The sequence below is a fragment of the Rhea pennata genome, chromosome 6 (assembly GCF_028389875.1).
Source record: "Rhea pennata isolate bPtePen1 chromosome 6, bPtePen1.pri, whole genome shotgun sequence".
NCBI classification, from domain to species: domain Eukaryota; kingdom Metazoa; phylum Chordata; class Aves; order Rheiformes; family Rheidae; genus Rhea; species Rhea pennata.
The window spans coordinates 18485042-18505563 of record NC_084668.1 but is presented as its reverse complement, the minus strand read 5'-3'; the positions used below and the strand labels follow the sequence as shown (position 1 = coordinate 18505563).

Below are 20522 nucleotides of genomic sequence, written 5' to 3'. Positions count from 1 at the left end.
AGTCATGTGCAGATAAGCTTATGCTACATACTTTTGCATCACAATTCATGGCACTTGTCAATTTTCTCTTAATTTTGTCGGTAGTTTAATTTAAAATACTTAAATTCACTAATATGTGACTCACACATGGACTCTAATCCAGTTTTGCAGTAAAGAATGTTTTGTCAAAGTGTGAAAACTGTGTCAAAAAGAGTTTTTATTGTCTCCCCACTTATGGGTCCAAATTGCAATAGTTACTCAGACAGCTTTGACTCATTGAGAAAGCCAGAACTATTACAGTGAACTGGAAAAAATGGTCTCTCATTGGAAGCTGAAAATGGGATTTTGGTAAAACTGTATTTTTAGATACACAAACCCATATTTTACTCATTTTGCAAATATAAACAAACAATAGGTAATACTATTGCAAATTAATACATAATAATATTAGAAAAGAAGGCTCACGATGTACTTCTTCAAGCATTACTTTTGGTACATGTACAGTGCTTCCCAATGACTGAAAATTACACAGATTTTATAAAATTTTGAATAAGGGCTGCTCAAATATAAAAACTAATCTTACAAAGAACTATAATACAGATGAAAAATATTGATTACATGATTCTGCAAAGTAAATGCTTCCAGCATTCCCATAAATTTAGTCAATTGAAATGCATTACATTCCAAAGAGTGATTCAGATAAACCCTTTTGTACGATTAATATTGAAAAGTCCTGCTGACAGTGTTGGTAAATCTAAGTGGGCCAACGAAGCTTAAATAAATGAATAGAGTGAGAAAAAATTACCTGTCCCTTGCTTTTATTAAAAAGTTAAAATGGGAAGAGAAACTGTCGTGTGTGTGTATACATGCATGAGGATATGCATGTATACAGAATATACTGTTTTATTTTTCTTAGGAGGGACACTGGAAAGTTAAAAAATGTGAAGACAGATCTTTCTATGTTTGTAAAAAAGCAGGGGAAATTGATAATGCCCCTTCTGAGCTGTCCTCAAAGTGTCCAGAGGTAAGGATTTTTTTGTCTTGCTTGTTTTTAGAGCTATATTAATAAAATAAATTTGTATAGGAAAGCTCTAAGTGTATTTATGGAAAATATATATGAATATTAGTTTTTCATATTTAAAACGCACGTGTTTTCCTGGGGAAAAATCTCATTCCTATTGTTTTCTTCAAAAAAAAATAATGCAAGATTTTACAAGATACCTTTTAGGGTTTGTTGCGTTGTCAGTGGTTGTGCTTATTTCTTTCTAGTTCAAAAGTGAAAACACTGTTGTACATCATCTGTACAAACAATGGCTGTTATATGATGCCTAATCCCACACATGGTTTTCATACATTCAAGTGGAATGTCAGGGTGAAAAACAATCAATTTCTTTGACATGAAGAATGAACTCTTCCACTCATACATTAGCATTCTTTTTACTTTCAAACAAAAATGGGAAACAGCACAGCATCTAAATAGGATATTAAAATAGGTCTTCAGGCTTTTATGCTCTGTGTTCTAGTAGTTAAAGGTACCCGTTAAAATATGATTTTATTTGCCACTAATTTATTTTCATTTTGCATGAAGAACAAGCTTGTAGACTTGTTGCTGTTAAAATTTTATTCAAAACTTTTGATAATTTTTTTTCTTACTATCAGACATTTCTCTTCTGTAACTTGCTTTACTCCTTTAGCTCATGTCTCCCTTTCTTAACTCCCTGTGCTTTTTCTTGCAAAGATTGAAGCTGTACCATTTGGAGCTGGATCCATTTCTTCCCCAAATGTATAGCAATCTGAATTAGGCTTCTGGTCAGATCATTATGGGGTTAGAAGTTTCATGCATTATTTTATTCCAGACTAAAGACTTTGAAATTTTAGAATGATTATATTTGCTTCATTTGGACCAATGCATTTTATCATTGAAGAGTTTCAAGTTATTTTTGTAATAATAATAAGTTTATGATAGTCCTGGCCATGAAAGGAAAGTGCAGAGCATCAAGAATACAAGTTGCTAGGAGCTGAGGGCAGTCCAGCGTTTGATACCTCGCAAGATTGAGGCTCAAGGGATTGAATCATTGGTCATAAATGTGATAAATTTCTGCTTGTAGGTGTTCCACATCCTGTAAAAACATGCTGAGGCTTATTATGGTTCCTTGAGTATTATATATCTTTTTCTTTCTAATGTGATGGAAAGTTATATTCATTTCATCAAAAGAAGTGAGTAGTAAGCTTACTCAAAGTTGCATTTTATTTCAGACATTTTATCTTGACAGCTTTCTAAATCCGTTCAATATATATGATGTTGCTCTTGATGCTGTAGTTGTAAGCAGTGTTAATACTGAAAACTAGTTATTGGCCTAACTTTTCAGGGATAACTTGTCTTCATTTCATCCAGATTTACTTGAGTTAATTCCTTTGTTGCTTATCTACCTTAAATGCACAGAATATCTGTTGGTATTTCTCACATTTGATTTTTTACTTCATTAACCTCTTACTGTCTTTCATGTTTGGTTACTGGTAGATTCTTTGTGATCTTTGGCCTGAGGCATAGCTGTTAGCTTTTATAAAGCTTTCTAGTCTTATTTGTTCTTACTGAACTTTTATCTTATGTTGATTTTATGACTTGTGCATCAGATAAGCTAGCCTCTAAAATTTCCAGTGATTCTGCTGATTGTAATTTTGCGGAGCCAAGTTACTGCAGAAATCTGAGCTTTCTCCCCCCCACCACCCAGTCCTTCTGTCTTCCTGAGATCTATGATATGCTAAGCACTTTCTCCCTTAGCAGTTCAGCTCTTCTTTTTTTCCTGGTCTGTAGGCTATTAATGAGAATAGATGTTCTGTTGCAAAGGTCAGATTCTTTATGCAGGTTTCCCCAACACTGAAATAGGTTTTAAGCGTTTTTCTTACACCAGCTTTGGAACGGGTTGTGGAGCTGTTAGCTGTTTGGTAGCAAAGTTGTAAGTTACTGCATGCAAAGCCATATTTCTACTGGTGACTTTCTTCAGTCCTATATGCTTTAATTGGTGCATCAGAATGTATTTATCTTCATTGCTATTGTAGCAGGAGAGAATTATACTTTTGAGAACTGCTGTTAAAGCTGGAAAACCTCGTAAAGAAAAGTGCAGATACTCAGAATAATGGTCCATCTAGCCCTGTGTTCTGCCTCTGCCACAAATGACTGCATGCAGATGTTTGGGAAGAGGAGGACAGGGCACACTTCCCCCAATACTCTTTTGTCCTCCAACTATTCAGGGGATTTCCTGGGCCTGTTCTGGTTTGTGTATTTAACAGCCCTCGTTGGATTTTCCCTCTGAGTGCTTGTCCAATTTCCTCTTGAACTCATGTGAACTTTCTGCATTCACAACATCCCTTAGTGAGGAGATCTGTAGATCTATTACCCTTTGTGTGGAAGAAACACCTCCTACTGGCTTAGCTCCATTTGTTGTCCCCTAGGTCTTGTACTGAAGTAGTCACCTAGCTTCATGCCACTTGCTGTTTTGTAGACCTCTGTCATACCCTCCCCAAGTCATCTCTTTTTTTTACCAGCTGAATTGTCCCAACCTATTCAATTATTCCTTGTATGGAAGCAGCTCCATATGTTTGACCATTGTTGCCCTTCTTTTCTAACATGCTTTTCTGAGATTGGGTATCAGAAATCTTAAAAAAAAAGACACACAGTGGATTGAAACGGTCATAAATAGCTTTTCTGTTCTTTCTCTCCTTGTAATTCCCAGTGTTTGATTTGGCTTTTTGATTAAGCTGACATTTTCACAGAACTTAACTTTCCTAGCGCCTGAATCTGCATGGTGAGAGTGAGGTAGCTGTCCCTCACTTTATACGATGATCAGGTTGTCAAAGGGAAGGCAGGGGAGATTCCCCATATATATCACTTCATATTTATCTACATTGAATGTTATCTGCTGTTTTATTGTCCAGTTATTCAGTCTTCATGTTTCGATTTTTCAGTCTGTGCTTGCCCTCCCTCACTACAAACCTACCAGCCTGTATTTTTTTTTTTTTTTTTTTTTTTTGGTAAAGATTGGTGTCAACTAGCCTTCTTCCAGTTTTCACACACTAAGGAAGCTTTAAGAGAAGGTTAAGGTTATGTACTGCCTTCTTATCTGCAATCCCTTAGAGCACTTGGGTGACTACTATATGTCCAGATGATTTGTTATTCTGACGGTACCACAACCTCTCCCACAGTTAAGTTCATTTCTGACATGCTTTGCTCTGCCAAAGAGCGCAGGCGGGAGTAATGAGAAGGGGAGATTTGTTTAACATCTGAAAATGCCAAAACACTTGAATAAGGATGAAAGATACAGAGGGCATGAGCATACTGTATGAACAAAGAAGGATTGTGTCACCACAGCATTTCTTTCACCGCAGTAACTAGTAATGGTGTAAACTATGTTGCTCTGTCTCCCTTGGCTCTGCAGGACTCTACAGGATCCCTGTTGTATCCCCTGGATGCTGCAGAATTCTCTTTGTGTGAAAACATATTTTTCCCTTAGTGAAGTCATGACTCTTTTGTATAGAGATAAGGAAGATTCTCAGTCAACCCAATTGTTTATTTATTCACAAACCACCATTTTCTTCTATGTGACTTCTGAACAATACGTATATATTGTTCTCAGATGAAAACATAGAAACCGATACTATAGTTCTTTTTGTTTGTATATTTTCATGCCATGTGGGAAGCTGTGTGCAGCAGCAATGGCAATCTTCCAAGCACTGAAGGGGAATGACTGTAAAAGGATGCAGAGTTTTCTGTCAGTTACTCTGAATGTTCCTGATATCAGTTAAATATATTTCTTAACTAGAAGCTGAAATCTGCCTGCCTCAGATTCAGCAGGGCTTAAACATGTGCTTAATGTTCACACATGCTTTGATTGAGCTCCTGAGTAGGTCTGAAGGATCTTCTTATGCATTTTATTGTATTATGACCTGAAGTTAAGTAGCAGAAAAAGAGTTTTTCCATTTCCTGTTTTTCTCCTTTCACTGCTAACATAATTATCAAGTTGTGTTTGATGATGTCCACCTGGATACTGTGCTTGTTTACTATTGCGTTTGATTTGTGAGCTCCCTTGGAAGCAGCATCTCCTGTAAGGAGCAAACTAGGACTGTTATGTTCTCGTTTCTGTGCAGCTTCAGGATAGGTTAGACAGAGATGGTTTGTCATCTTTTTTTTCCTTTGATTACTTAAAACACTCAAGCAGGAAGACCAAGCAAGTAGGACATGCAAACTCATAGGTGCAATTCAGATCAGACATGGTATAGTCTTCCTAACATCCAGAGACTGGAGTGTAATAGGAAATGAGGTCGGCTTACCATTGATTCTGGCTCATTTGGTAAGTCATGAAACTGTGTAGTTTCAATTCTGCCTTGAGTATGGGTTTCTTTTTTTAATTTGGAAGTCCTGTTTGAAAAGGAAAAAGATATGAGAAAAGGTAAATAACTAGATTATATTGCTGTATGAAGAAAATGCACTGAAGCTACTTGTGTTCTGGAATAAATATTTCAGTTTTCAACTGAAGACAAAGGGCAGCTGTAATCTCTTTTGTTATAATTTGACTAAATCTGACATACAGCGTTTATTTTACACTTCAGGTATTAGATATCAGTAGTGAGTTACTGTAACTATAAACCAACAAGTGCTACTACACACTTTATGCCAAAGAGATGGCTGGATGGTTTGCCCAAACTGAGACAGTAAAACAGTATTCAAAATATAAAATTGAAACAAACGTAGTATGGGGAGGATCACCTTCAAGTTGCCTGTATTTTTGTCATACCCATTACAAACGTTGCCACCTCTTCCAGCTGGTGTCGAGGGCTCCTAACCCCAGCCCTTCCGTACCCTTCTCATCAGTAGTACTTGCTGCTCCAAGTCCTACCTCAGCTCCTGCTGTGGAAGAGAGCTGCTCCAAGTCCTATCCCAGCTCTCAGAAGGAAGTGGAGACCATCACCTCTGAACAATGCTTGGCTCTCCTCTAAGTGTGGGAACACCTTTCCTTCATTCCTACTTTGCCTTGTTAGAGGGCTGTTGTAGATGAGGGCAGCTCTCACCTCCTTCCTTCAAGTACTTCTCAGTCTGGGTGTTGCATTGAGAAAGAAGAAGAAGGATTCTCCACTAGCAATCTACTATGCATCTCCCTCCTGGAAAAGATGATGTGTTCAGCAAATGCTGTCTTCTTGCACTGCTGGGATTTATACATAACTTTGTGATGAAAATTGACAGTTAACTGTAAGGGAAATAGAAAGAATATGATGTTAATGGGGAAGTAGGGATTAAAGGTATGTCTGATTCACGACCTACTCCAGAGGGTAAGTATCTTCAGCCTGAAGTGAAACCCAGCTCCATATAGTCAATGGAACCTCCCCACTGGCTTCAGTAAGGAATGTATTTTGGTCTCTGAATCCTGTCTGAGGCCTTTAGATAGCTGGCTTATATTTAGATCAGGATTTGGATCTTATAAATTGCATCTTTTCCAGGAAAATATACAGCTATCTATGTTTTCGTTTTGGAGTGGGGCACTCAATTTTTTTGACGTCTTACCTTTGTCAGGACTTCTTGTGTTAGAAAAACTGAGCTCAGAAGTCCCTTTGCCACATTGATCTACATCCCTTTTTTTTTTTTTGTTTGTTTCTTAATTTTGTTTGGTGCATGTAGAAGTACATGAGAATGAGGTGATGACATTAGGTAGAATAAGAGAGTGCTGGCAAGCCCAGCTCCTCACAGTGTTGGCCAGGTATAGGTGAGCAGGTCCCATGTTGGTAGAAGGAAAAGGGCTATAGGATCATGAGTGGTGATCAGATGGAAACCACAACAGGGGATCAAGTCTTTAACAATCAGATTAACTGTTAACTATATAATAATCCATGAAATAATGTTCATTTCTTTTAAGGGATGGGAAAGACATGGTGGATTTTGTTACAAAATCGACAGTACCCCTCGAAGTTTTGAACATGCTTCCAGTGGTTATTTCTGCCCACCTGCACTTGTATCAGTAACAAACAGGTAGTTAATCCTATTAGACAGCGTGAAGATACTTTAACAAGAGCTATTCTAACTTTAGAAGGTGATGCATGGCAAAAAATGTTACCATTATGAAACAATAGTTGTGTGAGAGTTAAGCATAATTACTAACATTGGCTAAAATAAGAAGTGTGTTTTGCTTCATTCTTTAATTGAAATTAAATCTGATAAAAAAAACAATCATTAGTCTGATTTACACGTACAGCAGTGTGTACTTAAATGAGTATGCAAGAATTCAAGCAAGCTGCTTTCTACAGGAGTATTTAAGGTCTTTAAAAAGCTTTTACAGTGTGCTTGCTAACTTTACTGAAAAGTGACAATATATTCAACTTTTATAATCAAAACATCTCAAATTTTAATTCAACTCAGTTACTGTTTTATAAATGTTTCTGTTTAGTTTTGCATCTTAAATGCCTTCTCAACAAATAGGGGAGAGGGTAAATGTTTGAAAAGCATTTAACTTCTCTGTTCTTCCTTGCTTTGTTTCTGTTTACCTGTATTCTGGTTTCAGAAAATCTTTCTTTACTGCAGATGTCCAAGTGCTTGGTTGTTCTCTGATATGTTTATGACTTACCTTTTATATTGAATTCCCATAAAAGTTTAAGACATATTGATGTGTCAAATAGATAGATTATGTACATATTTTAACCTGCATGTGTTTATTGTAAAAAACCTTGGGAAAAAATCTTCCCTTCCTTTAGGACAGGGGAAATACTGTAACCACTAGCAATCAGATGAGTGATAGCTAGAATTCTTAGGAAAACACAGGCTACCTAAAATAAGAAATTATGCTAATGAAAATTTTGCTTCCTAGATGATTTCAGGATTATGCACAGTGAGTGCTATAATATACTACAGTACAACAATAACATTTACTAGGAGAATAAAGAATAAATCCTGGGCAGCTGGGCATTTACAGCTCAAACTTCACAGGGAGTTAAGGGCACACTGCACATCACTGGAAGCATGTATCTGCATTTTTCTCTTTATTTTATTCTTACTGGTCAAAATAAACAGCCATCACTTATATTATGCTGGTTTCCAATCTCAGTACTGGAGTGGCAGAGGAAGCTAGCTGTTAGATTGGCTTTTTTAAAATTATTGCTTAGGTTTTGTAAGTACAAGAACTTTCAGTGTATTTATCCTAAAATTTTCATAAGGATCTTCATTTAAAAGTAGATTGTACAGAAAGGAGAACTGGTATAAAGAGAGAACATGGAAAAGAAAATGGAAATTAAAATAAAAAGTCCTCAGTCACTCTCAGAGTTACAGATACATTCAGGTTTTTACATTGACATAATTCTTAAGGTATTTAATAATTCTTTTCACAATATGTTAAATCAAGAAGGTGTAAAAGTCTTTATTATTAAGACTTAAGTTATTATCCATAATAACTGGGAAGTTATTATGCTGTATGTCTTCTCATAGTGAGCTGGTTACATGTGCTCATAAACTAAAGCATAATTTTGTATAATGCTATACCAGTTATTTCTTATATTAGATTTAAGTCATGAAGGGGTTACTTATGGAACATTTATTACTTGAAAAAGGCCTAAATCTCTGTTGTATTTTAGAGAAGAAATTTTAAGATGGGAAAAGTGATGACTTCTGCAGTCAGAACAACTAGTGCTTCGAGTTCTTCAGCTCTTCTAGTCTCTTAATGTGTCCAGCTCAAGTAAAATAGTCCTCTGCAGAGCTTTTTCTTTTCTGTATCTCTGTGACCTCATTGAACTTCTGTTCTAGCTTTTCTTCTTCATACAAGGAGTTCCTTTTTTTTAGCTGTGCATCATTTCTATGTTCTATTTTCACATCCCTTAGCATAAGCATTGATCTTCTTAGGTATCTTAATCTACTGGTTGATGTATGTGCCCAGACACTGTAACGTAAAATGGAAAAAAAAATAGGTATGTGCCTGAAGTTGCTCACAGACTTCTATAAATAAAATTAAGTACCTTTGTATATTTTTCTCTCTTCACTTTATTTAAATCATGTCATGAGAGGTCTTAATTGAAATACCAGTTAATGCATTTTATTCTAATACATTTTTGTCTTGATCATTTTATTAAGGTTTGAACAAGCTTTTATCAACAGTATGATCCGTAGCATGGTAAAGTCTGAGAGAACTTATTTTTGGATAGGACTGCAAGACCTTAATAACACAGGAGAGTACTTCTGGCTAACTGTGGAAGGGAAGAACCGCTCCATGAGCTATACGAACTGGAACAAGCATCAGCCACGTGAGTAGTACGCTGAACAAGAAAGCGCGTGTCGGGGGAGGCAACATACTGTCCTCCACTGTAGAGAAGTGGCTTAGCTTAGTGGCTTAGATTGCAGAGTTGCAGTCCCTGCCTGGCCAAAAGAGCAGAGAGATACGTGTACATTTTCCATAGACTGCATAACTTCCTACCGCGGTTTTAGTCAGATTAGTTGGCAGCTGTAGGAGAGCCCTGGGTTTCCTTACCAGCTTCGTGCCCGGGCACCGTTACCGCCTGCCCGCCGGTGCTGGCTCTTGGGCGAGTGGAGGCCTCGTCTTGCTCCTTCCCGCTCCTCTGTGCTCAGGGAAAGCTAACCGCTCTGTTCTCCCAGGCACAGCCAAACCGGTACGTTTTAGGGCTCTGCACAGGGGTAGGTTATTTTCTAGCCCCATTTTCTCCATCTGCTGTCATGAGGGCAAAGATTAATGTGAAAACCTGTGAGCTGAAGGCAGCCTCCTTTTCAGCAGTGCTCTCTGGGAATAGATGGAATCAGGCAGGAACTTTATTTATTTATTTATTTATTTTTGTCTCTAAAAGGATTTTCATACTTTTTTACAGCCCTTAAGTAGGCCATTACAGCTTTATGAGATTACCAGGAATAGGTCCCAAAGAAGTGTTGAATTTTATTCAGTATCAGACACAGATTATAAGTTTGCCTTTTATGTGAAAGAAAAGGGGATAGATTGTATTAGATAGATTTCAAGCAATAAAAACACTGTGCAGAGGTTTTTTCTTTTTCATCCCCTTTAGCAAATACAGTTTTATGATACTCTGCTTGCTTGCTTGCTTTTGCTTGGTTTATGGCAATTTAACGGAAAACATTCTAAGAAAATAAAATTGAAAAAAATGAAATAATGCATTAACTTGCAGAATCTTAGAAAATTTATTCAAATGTGACCATTGATATTGTGGCCAAGTTCTTGACTTTTGAGATAACTTGAGGAGAACTGGCATTTTTGTTGCTTATCCTTTGAAATTTAAGCCTTTTCGCAATACCTCACAGTAATGATACAAAAATTAAAGCACTCCAGATCACTAATTGCTTCTGAATTTTGGACTTTCTACTTTTGGTACTTTACTACTGCATTTTCTAAACATACTTTTAAAATTTGCATTTTATCTTCTGCATTTTGTGAAAAGAATCTTATATCATGGTTCATTTTACAAGCTCAGGTCAGCCTAAACAGGCTTATAAACTGGTCACTGAACAGAGAGTATGCTGTTTATGTAAGTGCATCAAGGTCAGACCCAGGACCTGATGCCAACAGAACAATCGCTTCACCAAAATTCACAAAATTCTACTTTATACTGATACTCAGTACTCAACTTCCTTGTTTTAGGCCATTCTGGAGGATGTGTGGCTATGCGAGGAGGGAACCCTGTTGGTTATTGGGAGGTGAAAAGTTGTAAGAACTTCAAAGCAATGTCACTGTGTAAGCAAAAAATCTCATCTTATGAAGAACCTGAGCTTACTTTTCAAAAACATTTGAGTTCCTGCTATTTTGGATGGGAGTCAGACAATGGTTTGCTTAGCTGCTACAAGGTAAAGAGACAAACTTGCTTTGAGTTTCTCTGTTTCTACATCGATTTTCACATGCTGTTTGTAAAATATTTTTGATAAAACATTATTGCTTTTATTCAGCAAACAAAATTTAATTGTTACTTCACTTCATTTCGAAGTGAATGAAAGACTCTGAGATCTGAAACAGAGCTATATCTTGGATAATATGCCTTTATTGTAGGAGATGGAGGATTTGCTGTAGAAACCAGCAAATAATATTTGATTTTTATGGGCATCTGAAACCACTGCTCTCCAAAATCAACCATTTTTATAGTGATGTTTATTTTATTGCAGATATTTCACAATGAGAAAGTTCTGATGAGAAGAACATGGGATGAAGCAGAAGCGTTATGCCAAGATTTTGGAGCACATCTTGCAAGTTTTACCCATATCTATGAAGAGGAGTTTTTAAACAATTTATTATATACAATTTTTGATAGGTAATTATTAATATCAATAATTTATTTTAAACATACTGGTATGTAGAAAAGAACTGACACATTAAGTCCTCCTATCCTCCTTACTGGTGGCATATGACTGAAGTCTCTCCTGTTGACTAACATGAACTTAGAAATTGGTGAAAAGAAGCATAATAGCAGCACTGAAATATGATTCACTTTGAAGATCTTCTTTGTAGCAGATGTAGAGCAACTGTTAATGTCAAGATGACATTCCTATGAGTTAACATTCACTGGCTAAAATGGAGGTTATGCAATTTTATTACTTTTTTAGATGTTTTCCTCTTTAGAATTATAATTTAACATTTAGTGAAAAAAAAGAATTTGCTTCAGGGAACCCCAGAATGTTAATAACTGCATGTGCATTGCAGTATAATAGAGTGAATTCAGGAAGAATTTAATATGGTTGTTTACACTATATGAAAAAATAAGCTGTGAAATAGAAAATAAGCTATGAAATAGTGAAGGAAAAAAGTATGTCAGAAATGTTTTTTTTTTTGTTGTTGTTGTTTTGTTTTCATCACAGGACAGAAGAAAGGCAGTTCTGGATTGGATTTAATAAAAGAAACCCATTTTCTGAAGGAGCATGGCAGTGGTCTGACGGAACACCTGTAAATACGTGTATACTGCATATTTCAGTAACTTCTCAGATTACATATGAGCATGAGTTCACAGAAACAAACCATGTGAAAAGACAAACAGTGTCCAGGAAAATTATTTAATTTCTACATACTTCATTTAAAGTAATTCTTACGATAGGATTAATAGTATACTCTCAAAATAGCTGCCTGTACAAAAGGGTTATGCAACAACAAAAGGATTTTAGTAGGCGTATAAAGTTCTGCAGATGTGGGCGTTCATGCAAAGCAGGTTGTGTTTAACCTGGGACCAGGTACAGGCAATTCTTCTCTGCTAGAATATAAAGGCAGAGTTACCACACATGTATATAGATGACCATTTGGAAAGCATTAGGGCTGTGCTTATATGCCTACATTGTCCTGTGACTGCTAGATTCATGCCTACATTAAAAGTTAAATCTTTCCTTTTTTCATATCACTTCTAATTTTACATCCTCAAAAGATATTGGTGCCATATGCTATCCAACAATTAGTACCTGGGAATTAAATGTTGACCAACTAAGAACTGTGATTAGAACCCTGAGAGACCACAAAGGTTGGTCAATTCAGCCAAACTGAAGGAAAGCTGAGGCTGTCATCAGATGAGTTTGCAAGACGTTTTTAAGACTCCCTTATTAAAATGGCTGTCTCTGTAATTTGTGCACTGAATATCAAACTTGAAAGTTCTTTGAACAAGTATTGGATTTTGGAGTACACAAAAGGGTCAGTTTTTAAACTCTAATTGGTTTTCAGCCTGAACAGAACAGTGCCAGCTCTGCCATCAATGTTTAAGTGATTTCAGAAAGTAATTGCAAAGTTCAATCATGCAACATGCTGAACAAAAGGAAATGCTGCTAGGCTTTGGGTGACCGCTGTAAATCATATCAAGAAATTGTTAGCTTTCATAGCTCTTCAATTACTTATCTGAAAAAGAACTTTGATATAAGATGGGAAGGTTGATTAGCACACTGGGAGGACGTGATTATGGGCCCCATTTTAGGATTTTACCACCATAATTAGGTGGTGCTGTACTTCATTAGTCTGGAAGCTATTTGTGCTGTACCACAGACAAACCTCTGAATCATTCCTTTTTTTCTATAGTGAGATTTTGAAATGCTTGATCTTAGATTGTTGGTGAAAGGTAATGAAAATGCTGTTTTCAGGTTGTATCTTCATTTCTGGAGAGCAAGTATGCTGAAGATGATTCAAGAAACTGTGCTGCGTTCAAAGTAAATAGAACAGTCTTTTCAGCACACTGCAATGAAAAGCGTGAATGGATATGCAAAATACCAAAAGGTGAAAGAACTGAACAATACTTTTTGGTTAACGTAGACTGCTTGTTAAACCTATTATTTGTAAATCAGAGGAGACAAGTAAATATATTTAAAAAGCTATGCTTTTAATCCACCTCTGGAGTTCTTCTCATTGGTCTTCTGTGTAAAATCATAGCAAAGCTGCATGCAGCCTCTAGGGTTTGAAGACCAGTCAACAGGCAAGATGTGTGCAGGTAGTTTAAAAATGGCCAGCAATGATTATCAATGATTAGCAGTTGGAGGTAATAAAAGTTCTGAAAATTCATAAATGTTGCTAAAAATGTTGTTTAGGAGCTGTGGCAACTATTTTATTCCATGTTTAACTGCTTTTTTTTTTTTTGTCATTAAATAAGAATAGCAAAGGTCCTCATGATTGCTGTTAAATTCTCACTATGTGGTAAAAGCAATTTGAGAGAAATATCTTTTTTCATTTTTAATCAGAAATTTATTAATTTATTTTGCAGGTGTTAAACCAAAGAATCCAAGTTGGTACATATCTGGTATGAGAACATTGTTTTCTTTTTTCACATTTTGAAACATTATAATTTGGAAATGTGATTAAGGCTATTAGTTAAAATAACTGAAATGTTTTAAATTAAAATTTTACATTAGCTAACTTCTAAGCACTTGTTGCTAAATATCTAAATCTGCCACTCTTCTGTTTGGGAATACTGAAACAGAAGATACTACTCAGGTTAGGCAAAGGAAGGTGGCAAATGATGAGCATAGGAGTGTGATATCCATTCCATCACGTTAAAACTGCTTTTTATTATAATTGCCAAAGTGTCACAAGATGCTGTATAAAACAGAAATTTACTCAGTATCCATGTGATTTCATAATCCGATGTCAAATACGATTCTGTTAGTTTGGAGTATTTGTCCTATGACATTCATCACAAAGAATAAGAAGTGAAATGAAGTTTTAAACCTACACAACACTGATTCTTTTGCTTGTTTTCCAGAATTGCCATGGTCATACTACCAAGGAGCAGAATATCTTTTCCATGTAAATCCTGCAGACTGGACCAGCTTCGAGTTTATCTGTGGCTGGCTTCGCAGTGGAATAGCAACAATAAATTCTCCTGGGGAACAAGCCTTTATTCAAAATAAAATTAAGAAGGTAACAAAAACTACCTTGCAGAGGTGTCTTGCATGCGTGTCTTGCATGCAGTGTACATATTTACCAGTTTCTTTTTTGCCCCATCCATCCATGACCAAGGGGACACAGATAGCCCCTCTGCTGCATCCTCTTTAAATTTCATGGCTCCTCAGTTGTTCACCTGGTGATTCTGCATCCGTCAGGATTTCTCCTGATTTGGGGGAGATAGAGAAAGCAGTGCCAGTAAGGTTAGCAGTATCCCCACACAGTTCTACTGTGGGTCTTTGGGTAATGGTACCCAGGGGGCGTTTCAGGTGGTGTATTAGCATCAGATGGACAGTATGTCCAGATATTTCAAACAGTCCTTATAGTTTTAATCTTCACTGTCATGATTTGAGAGGCTGCTCTTGGACAGAGCTGACAAAGAATGAAGAATTACTGATTTCCTTACATCTTAATCAAATCTAGAGCTCTGAACCCTGGAGCTGGATGCTTATGGCTTTGCAAAATAGATTAATTTTGCCTTTGTGTAGGCCAGCTTCGGCATCATTCCCATATTTCCACACCTTTGTCTGATCAAGTCTGAATCAAACCCCTTAACACTAAGCATATTTGTATGGAAAAAAGAATCTGACTCTAAATTCCCATTTCTGTAGGAAAGCAGGATTTCTGTACTAACCACTATGATATAACAAACAGATTTCAACCTGAGAAATAGCTGCGGAAGCAGATGAGTTCTCAAAAAACAATCTGTTTTCTTTCAGATATTCTCAGGAAAAAAGAAATACAGAAAATAGAAAAAAAAAGAAAAAAAAAGAAAGAAAGAAAGAAAGAAAAACCATGATCTTTCTGCCTTACTGAGGGCAAAAATTACACAGCTGTAATGTAAAAGAATAACAAAACCATGTTACCATGTTACAAAACCAATTTAAAAGAACAACCAGTACTGAGTCAAAAAAGCTCTTTACCTATAATTATTTAGTTTTCCTTGCATTGCATAGTCTTCTCTGCTTTTAACTTAAAATAGAAAATAGAAGTGGAATTTTTGTAATAAGATTTTTTTTAAAGTTTCCAATGAATTATGAACTGTTTTTAACTATTACTGAAATAATCTTGTATTGAAACATGATGAACCAGATTTAAACCAACAATTTGTGGCTGAAATAACATAATGAAAGAGCACCCTAAGTGGATATAATGTCTTCACCACATCTGTTGCAGACTCTACTTTGTATGTCATACTCTGTATTACTTAAAAAAATGATGTATTTTCTCAGTTAAAATGATCTGTCACTTAAAATGACTGCTCGGAGTGTTTCTTTAAAGTTGTATTTGATTATAAAAGATCTTTCAAACACAGTTTTATATTTAAAATAAGTAGTGGGTATTACAGAAGTTTATAAGCATTCTGTCATGAGGAAGCTAAGTTTACTTCGCTGGGACATGAACCTGGGTTAATTTTCCTGAAGTTTTGTCACAAAATATGAAAGATCCTGCTATTTTAAAGCCTACTGGTTTTGGCTAAGCTTTCATAGAGTATCCAAGTGTGTTCTTAAGTGATTGAAATGCTGAATCTAATTCTGTTTCATGGAAGCAGAAGGATGAAAATCATTAAAATAATACTACGCAATCTGAATATACTTACGTGTGCTTTTCTGATGAGATCATATAAGCCATTAGAAACTTCATCAGAATTCCTCACCACAGAATTTGAAATCACATTTTCACTATTTCTTTGAAAACTGTAATCCATAGTGAATGTTATGATTAGAAGACTGAGCTGAGGGCCAGTTGATACCAATTCAGACAGCATTCCTTAGAGTCTCTTTTTTGTTAGGACTGTCTAGTTTCCTTATTTCATATTGTTGTGTAAGCTGATTCCAACTGTAATTCCAAGCACAATATGCCTACAATAACACAGGCTGTGCTTCAGTTCTTTCTGGAAAAAATAAGTGCTTCTCATAGGCAGCATGGCTTTTATGATGTCCTGCATAGTCAAAGTTTTTTTTTTCCTTTGTGAACTGTTTTCCAAAGATCCCAAAACTGTGACTGCTGAGTGGCTAACTCACCGTAAAAATGAATCTCGCTCATACTCTAAGGCAGCAGTCAAGTTCGTGCTAAATAGTGCCTGTTTGTGCTGTTTGAATTATATCATTTCTGTGGCTTAAATGTAATACTTTGCTTTTTGGGAGTGGGAATCCAGAACCTTTCTTGAGAACTAAAACCGGTATGAAAATCTGTTAATCTGTTGTATGAGCTATGAGAAGTCAGTTAAATATGCATATTAATTGTGGAAATTAGAAAATGGTACTAACAACTAGAAGTATTCTAGTGGTAAATGGAAATATTTGCATTTTGTAAGTTTAATAATTGTCTGGGTTTTAGTAGTTGAAGAAAAATAAAATTCCAGTTTAAGACTGCAGTAATTTTCAGGCTGGATAGGCTGTAAATTCCTAAAATTGACATTCTTGCACACAGAAGATATACCAGCAGTGTAAACATGAGACTAAATCCTGCTCTCCTTAGTGATTAACTGTAATGAAGTCAGTAGGAGTAATCACATTAGTACCTATTATTCTCACTGAGATCCAAAGGAGATACTATTCACCTGAATACAGACAGAATCTGATTTTGTGGGTTTGTTAATGACTGCATAAGAGGACAACTGCATTTCTAAATACATGGCAAACTATTTTTTTTTTATAGCTATCGAATAGTGATGTTCACTGGTGGATTGGATTGCATGCAGAAAACTTCAGTGATGAATTTCGGTATGACTGTACTTCAGCTGCTCCTGGGTTGTAATTGGCATGTCTTGTTTACAAGCCACCCTTCATTTTAATAGACTAAAACCATTTGATGACTAAGTGTGATATTCAAGAGGCAGCTTAAATTCTCATATAAAAATTATTCAGAATATATTACTCTTAATTTATTTCTGTTTGCAGTATTTCTTCTGATAGGAGTAAAAAAGATTTAAGCCGAAGTCGTGAGTGGTCAACCTTACTGTGTTTTTTTTTTTAAAAAAAATGCTTATTTAATTAAAGGGAGCTTTCTACTCTGTATCTGCATGCAACAGTTTCTGATGTAGATAGTATTTTAGGTAAAGAAAGGAAAATGTGTGATTACACTCTTAACATTTCTCTGCAGCTGGAGAGATGAATCGCCAGTAACATACCAGAACTGGAATGAAGGGAGAGAAACTTACCTGCCTAAACCAGAGAAAAGATGTGGCTTCATTTCATCGCAGACAGGTTTATTATATATTTCCCTTTGCTGCAGGACTTGTAAATTGATTCTGTTGTGGGACTGAGGGGTTACATTTTTTAACTGCTTTCAAGAAGTATAATCTTTAGTGTTACAGTTCTATTGTGTGTTTAGCATTTAGATAACTGCTTTTATGGATAAGAAAAGAATAGCAAAATATCATGAATCTGCAAGGGTATAGGACCTGAAAGCATGTTAGTGGTTCTAGTGGTCTAATGTCAAAACATAAATACTCCAATGATACTGAATCTTCATTTTACTTAAGAATCTTTGATGTGGCACAGCATAAATGTTGATGCATTGCCAGTTTTCACAGTCAGTTTTCTCATATCCAAATGAGCCAGATAAACTGAGCAACATTTTTTCCTACAGTTATAAACTGTCAGCACACAACTTTAAATGCTCAGGTCTCTAACTTATTTCTGATTCTACAGCCAATTAGCTGAGTGATTTGGGGTACCATGTTTTGTTATCTCATGATGCTAGCCTTTACATCATCACTAGAATCTGTATTTTGCTACAATAATCAAAATAAGTTAATGTTGCCGGTTCCAGTGATTTTTATTATCTCGCAGTCTGTGTTTTCTTGAGATATGTAAGTCATATGATAATGTAAAAATCTCAGCTTCCATGTCAAAAGAATTTTCTTTGTATTTGTGAGAAGATCTGAAAAAATTTAATCCAGTTGCACTTTATAATCCCAGTATCAAAAGACAAAACTGAAAAAATGTAAACTCTTTTTCCGTACATAATCTTGAGGTTCTGATTCATGGTTTTCAAATGCTTGAGTTGAGATACTGTAGTTAACATCAGCTAGAAGGGCTCGTCCCATCAGCTGGCTGACAGATGGGAACTGGTCAATAAATTTTTGATAGCACTATTTTCCACTGAAAAAATTATTTTCTTTTCAAGCATGTCAGCATTTTATGTCAGTATTTGGATCTTGCCAACAATTTTCAGTGGAAGGAAGTCAAGACATTTTACATGGAAGGCATCTTTTCTATTTATTTCTTTTTTTGCATAATATTAATATCTTTTCTAAATACATGATGATATAGGTGTACGTTATGTGAATTGGTGTAAAGGAATTGGTTAAACTTAAAATCAAACTGTGGGTAAAAATAACCACCTCTTCAGCCATCAAATCTACTGCAATGTGAAATGTTCAAATGCATTTGATGTAGAATCTTGTCTCAGACAGTAAAGCATAGCCTTAATGCTGTCTGAGCTGGCTAAGAAAAAGTGCTTTCTAGTTCTCAAGTCAATGTTGAACGGCAATCTTTTTTCCACAGGACTTTGGGGTGATGAAAATTGTACTGTTTCTCTTCCCTGTATTTGTAAACGTAAATTTGCCTGGAAAATAGAGAAAGAGATTCCAAAAGACCAGAACCAACAAGGACTGTGTCCCAAAGGCTGGTTACACTTTGGATTCAAAGTAAAACAATTTTTTTCTTTGATTATTCCAAATGCGTTCTGTATTTATGACAGAAATTGGACTTCTTAAAGATTGTTCAGTATTTGAAGATTTTCTTCTCTGTTGAAAGTAGGCCCTTAGATATATAAATAGTAACTCAGTGATACAAAGGTTTATGATACAAAGGTTTATGGTTATTTAGCAGCTTTGCACACATAAGTTGCTTTAATACAGTGTTAAAAATTTTACTTTAGTTCAAGGAAATGAGTATTCATATATGCAAATCTATCCAAGTGTATTTGTGCATTTGCTGTCAAAGACTGTTCCATGTTCTCTTTTCCATTTATGACAACTTTAAGAGGCCTTAATGGCCTGAAAAAAATAACTCTGACATCTCCTTATACTAAATGGATCCCTAACTATTGTCATCCTCCTAAAGATGCAGTTTCAAATAGGATTCATCAAAGGTAATTATAAACCGAGGTCTGTTTGCAATTGAAGGTTGAAAGGCAATTATTTCTTCAGTCTTCTCTTAAATGCATACATTCCTTAATAGCAACATGCATGGAGAGGTGACCAAATTTATTCCAATGCTAAACTGCAATGGCTACAAGGACAGCTTTAAGGCAGATGGTATTTACCTTTAAACAACTGATTTGAATCCAAGCCTAGTTGGTAGAAGCTGAAAATTGATACCAAGAATTTAGGAGAGATTCAGTGCAGAACAGAAATTAATGAAATATTTACTTTTCAGTAAAGTATGTGAAATGTTTGAGTGGCACTAATTCAGGTCTTTTCTGGTCCACCTGATGATATTCAAGACTTGTTCTTCTTGGCAACCTGGGCAGGAAGCACTAGATGCTGAAAAAGCATGTCCTGATTGGTTGATGTGGACCCAGTAGTCTTAGTAGTTGGTAAATAGCTTTTACACTGGAGGAAAAATAAACCTGTTATTTTTTGAAACAGTGCTTTTTGATACAAATTCCAAAGGATCCTGACCACCTGAGAAACTGGTACTCTGCACAAGCATTCTGCAGTCGATATGATGGGTCACTCGCTTCTCTTGAAGATGAAATGGAGCAAGGTAGTGTTTTGAAAATTCTTCTGATTTCATATGATTTCATCTTCATTATGATGCTGTAGTGGAGTTTAATCTTAGGTACAGAGTTATGAACAAAGAAGTCTCAGACCCTGTTTGTAGTTCCACTGCTTTAAACAAGTTAGTAAGTGTTTCTCAGTTTGCTGGAATGTAAAGAATCAGATATGGACTGGACTGTAGGTATCTTCTGGGGATTAATTGTAATTTGTACTGTGCTTTGTACCAAAAGAAGTGACAAGTGAATTAAAAATTCCAAAAGGAACATCTGTTTAACAATTTGCCTTGTAAAATTCCTGTATTATGAATGCAATATCATACTATTGTAAAATTAGCCCTATTTTTGTCCTTTAGTAGTACTTAAAATCTGAGCTATAGTATAGCACATAGGATCTGGGCTGGAACTGTTAAAAAAATGAATGTGAGC

General features: G+C 35.8%; 1 protein-coding gene across 1 annotated transcript in view; it reads left to right on the top strand.

Annotated features, from left to right (window-relative positions):
- PLA2R1 (phospholipase A2 receptor 1) overlaps positions 1-20522 on the top strand; it is a 45049-nt gene that overhangs the window by 12307 nt on the left and 12220 nt on the right. Inside the window, exons 9-21 of the mRNA XM_062579120.1 lie at positions 896-1003; positions 6885-6997; positions 9083-9252; positions 10611-10813; positions 11126-11271; positions 11816-11900; positions 13070-13202; positions 13684-13719; positions 14182-14339; positions 17025-17089; positions 17469-17572; positions 18878-19020; positions 19966-20083. Of these exons, the coding sequence (XP_062435104.1) occupies positions 896-1003; positions 6885-6997; positions 9083-9252; positions 10611-10813; positions 11126-11271; positions 11816-11900; positions 13070-13202; positions 13684-13719; positions 14182-14339; positions 17025-17089; positions 17469-17572; positions 18878-19020; positions 19966-20083 (1582 nt within the window). The remainder of the gene's footprint in view (positions 1-895; positions 1004-6884; positions 6998-9082; positions 9253-10610; positions 10814-11125; positions 11272-11815; positions 11901-13069; positions 13203-13683; positions 13720-14181; positions 14340-17024; positions 17090-17468; positions 17573-18877; positions 19021-19965; positions 20084-20522) is intronic.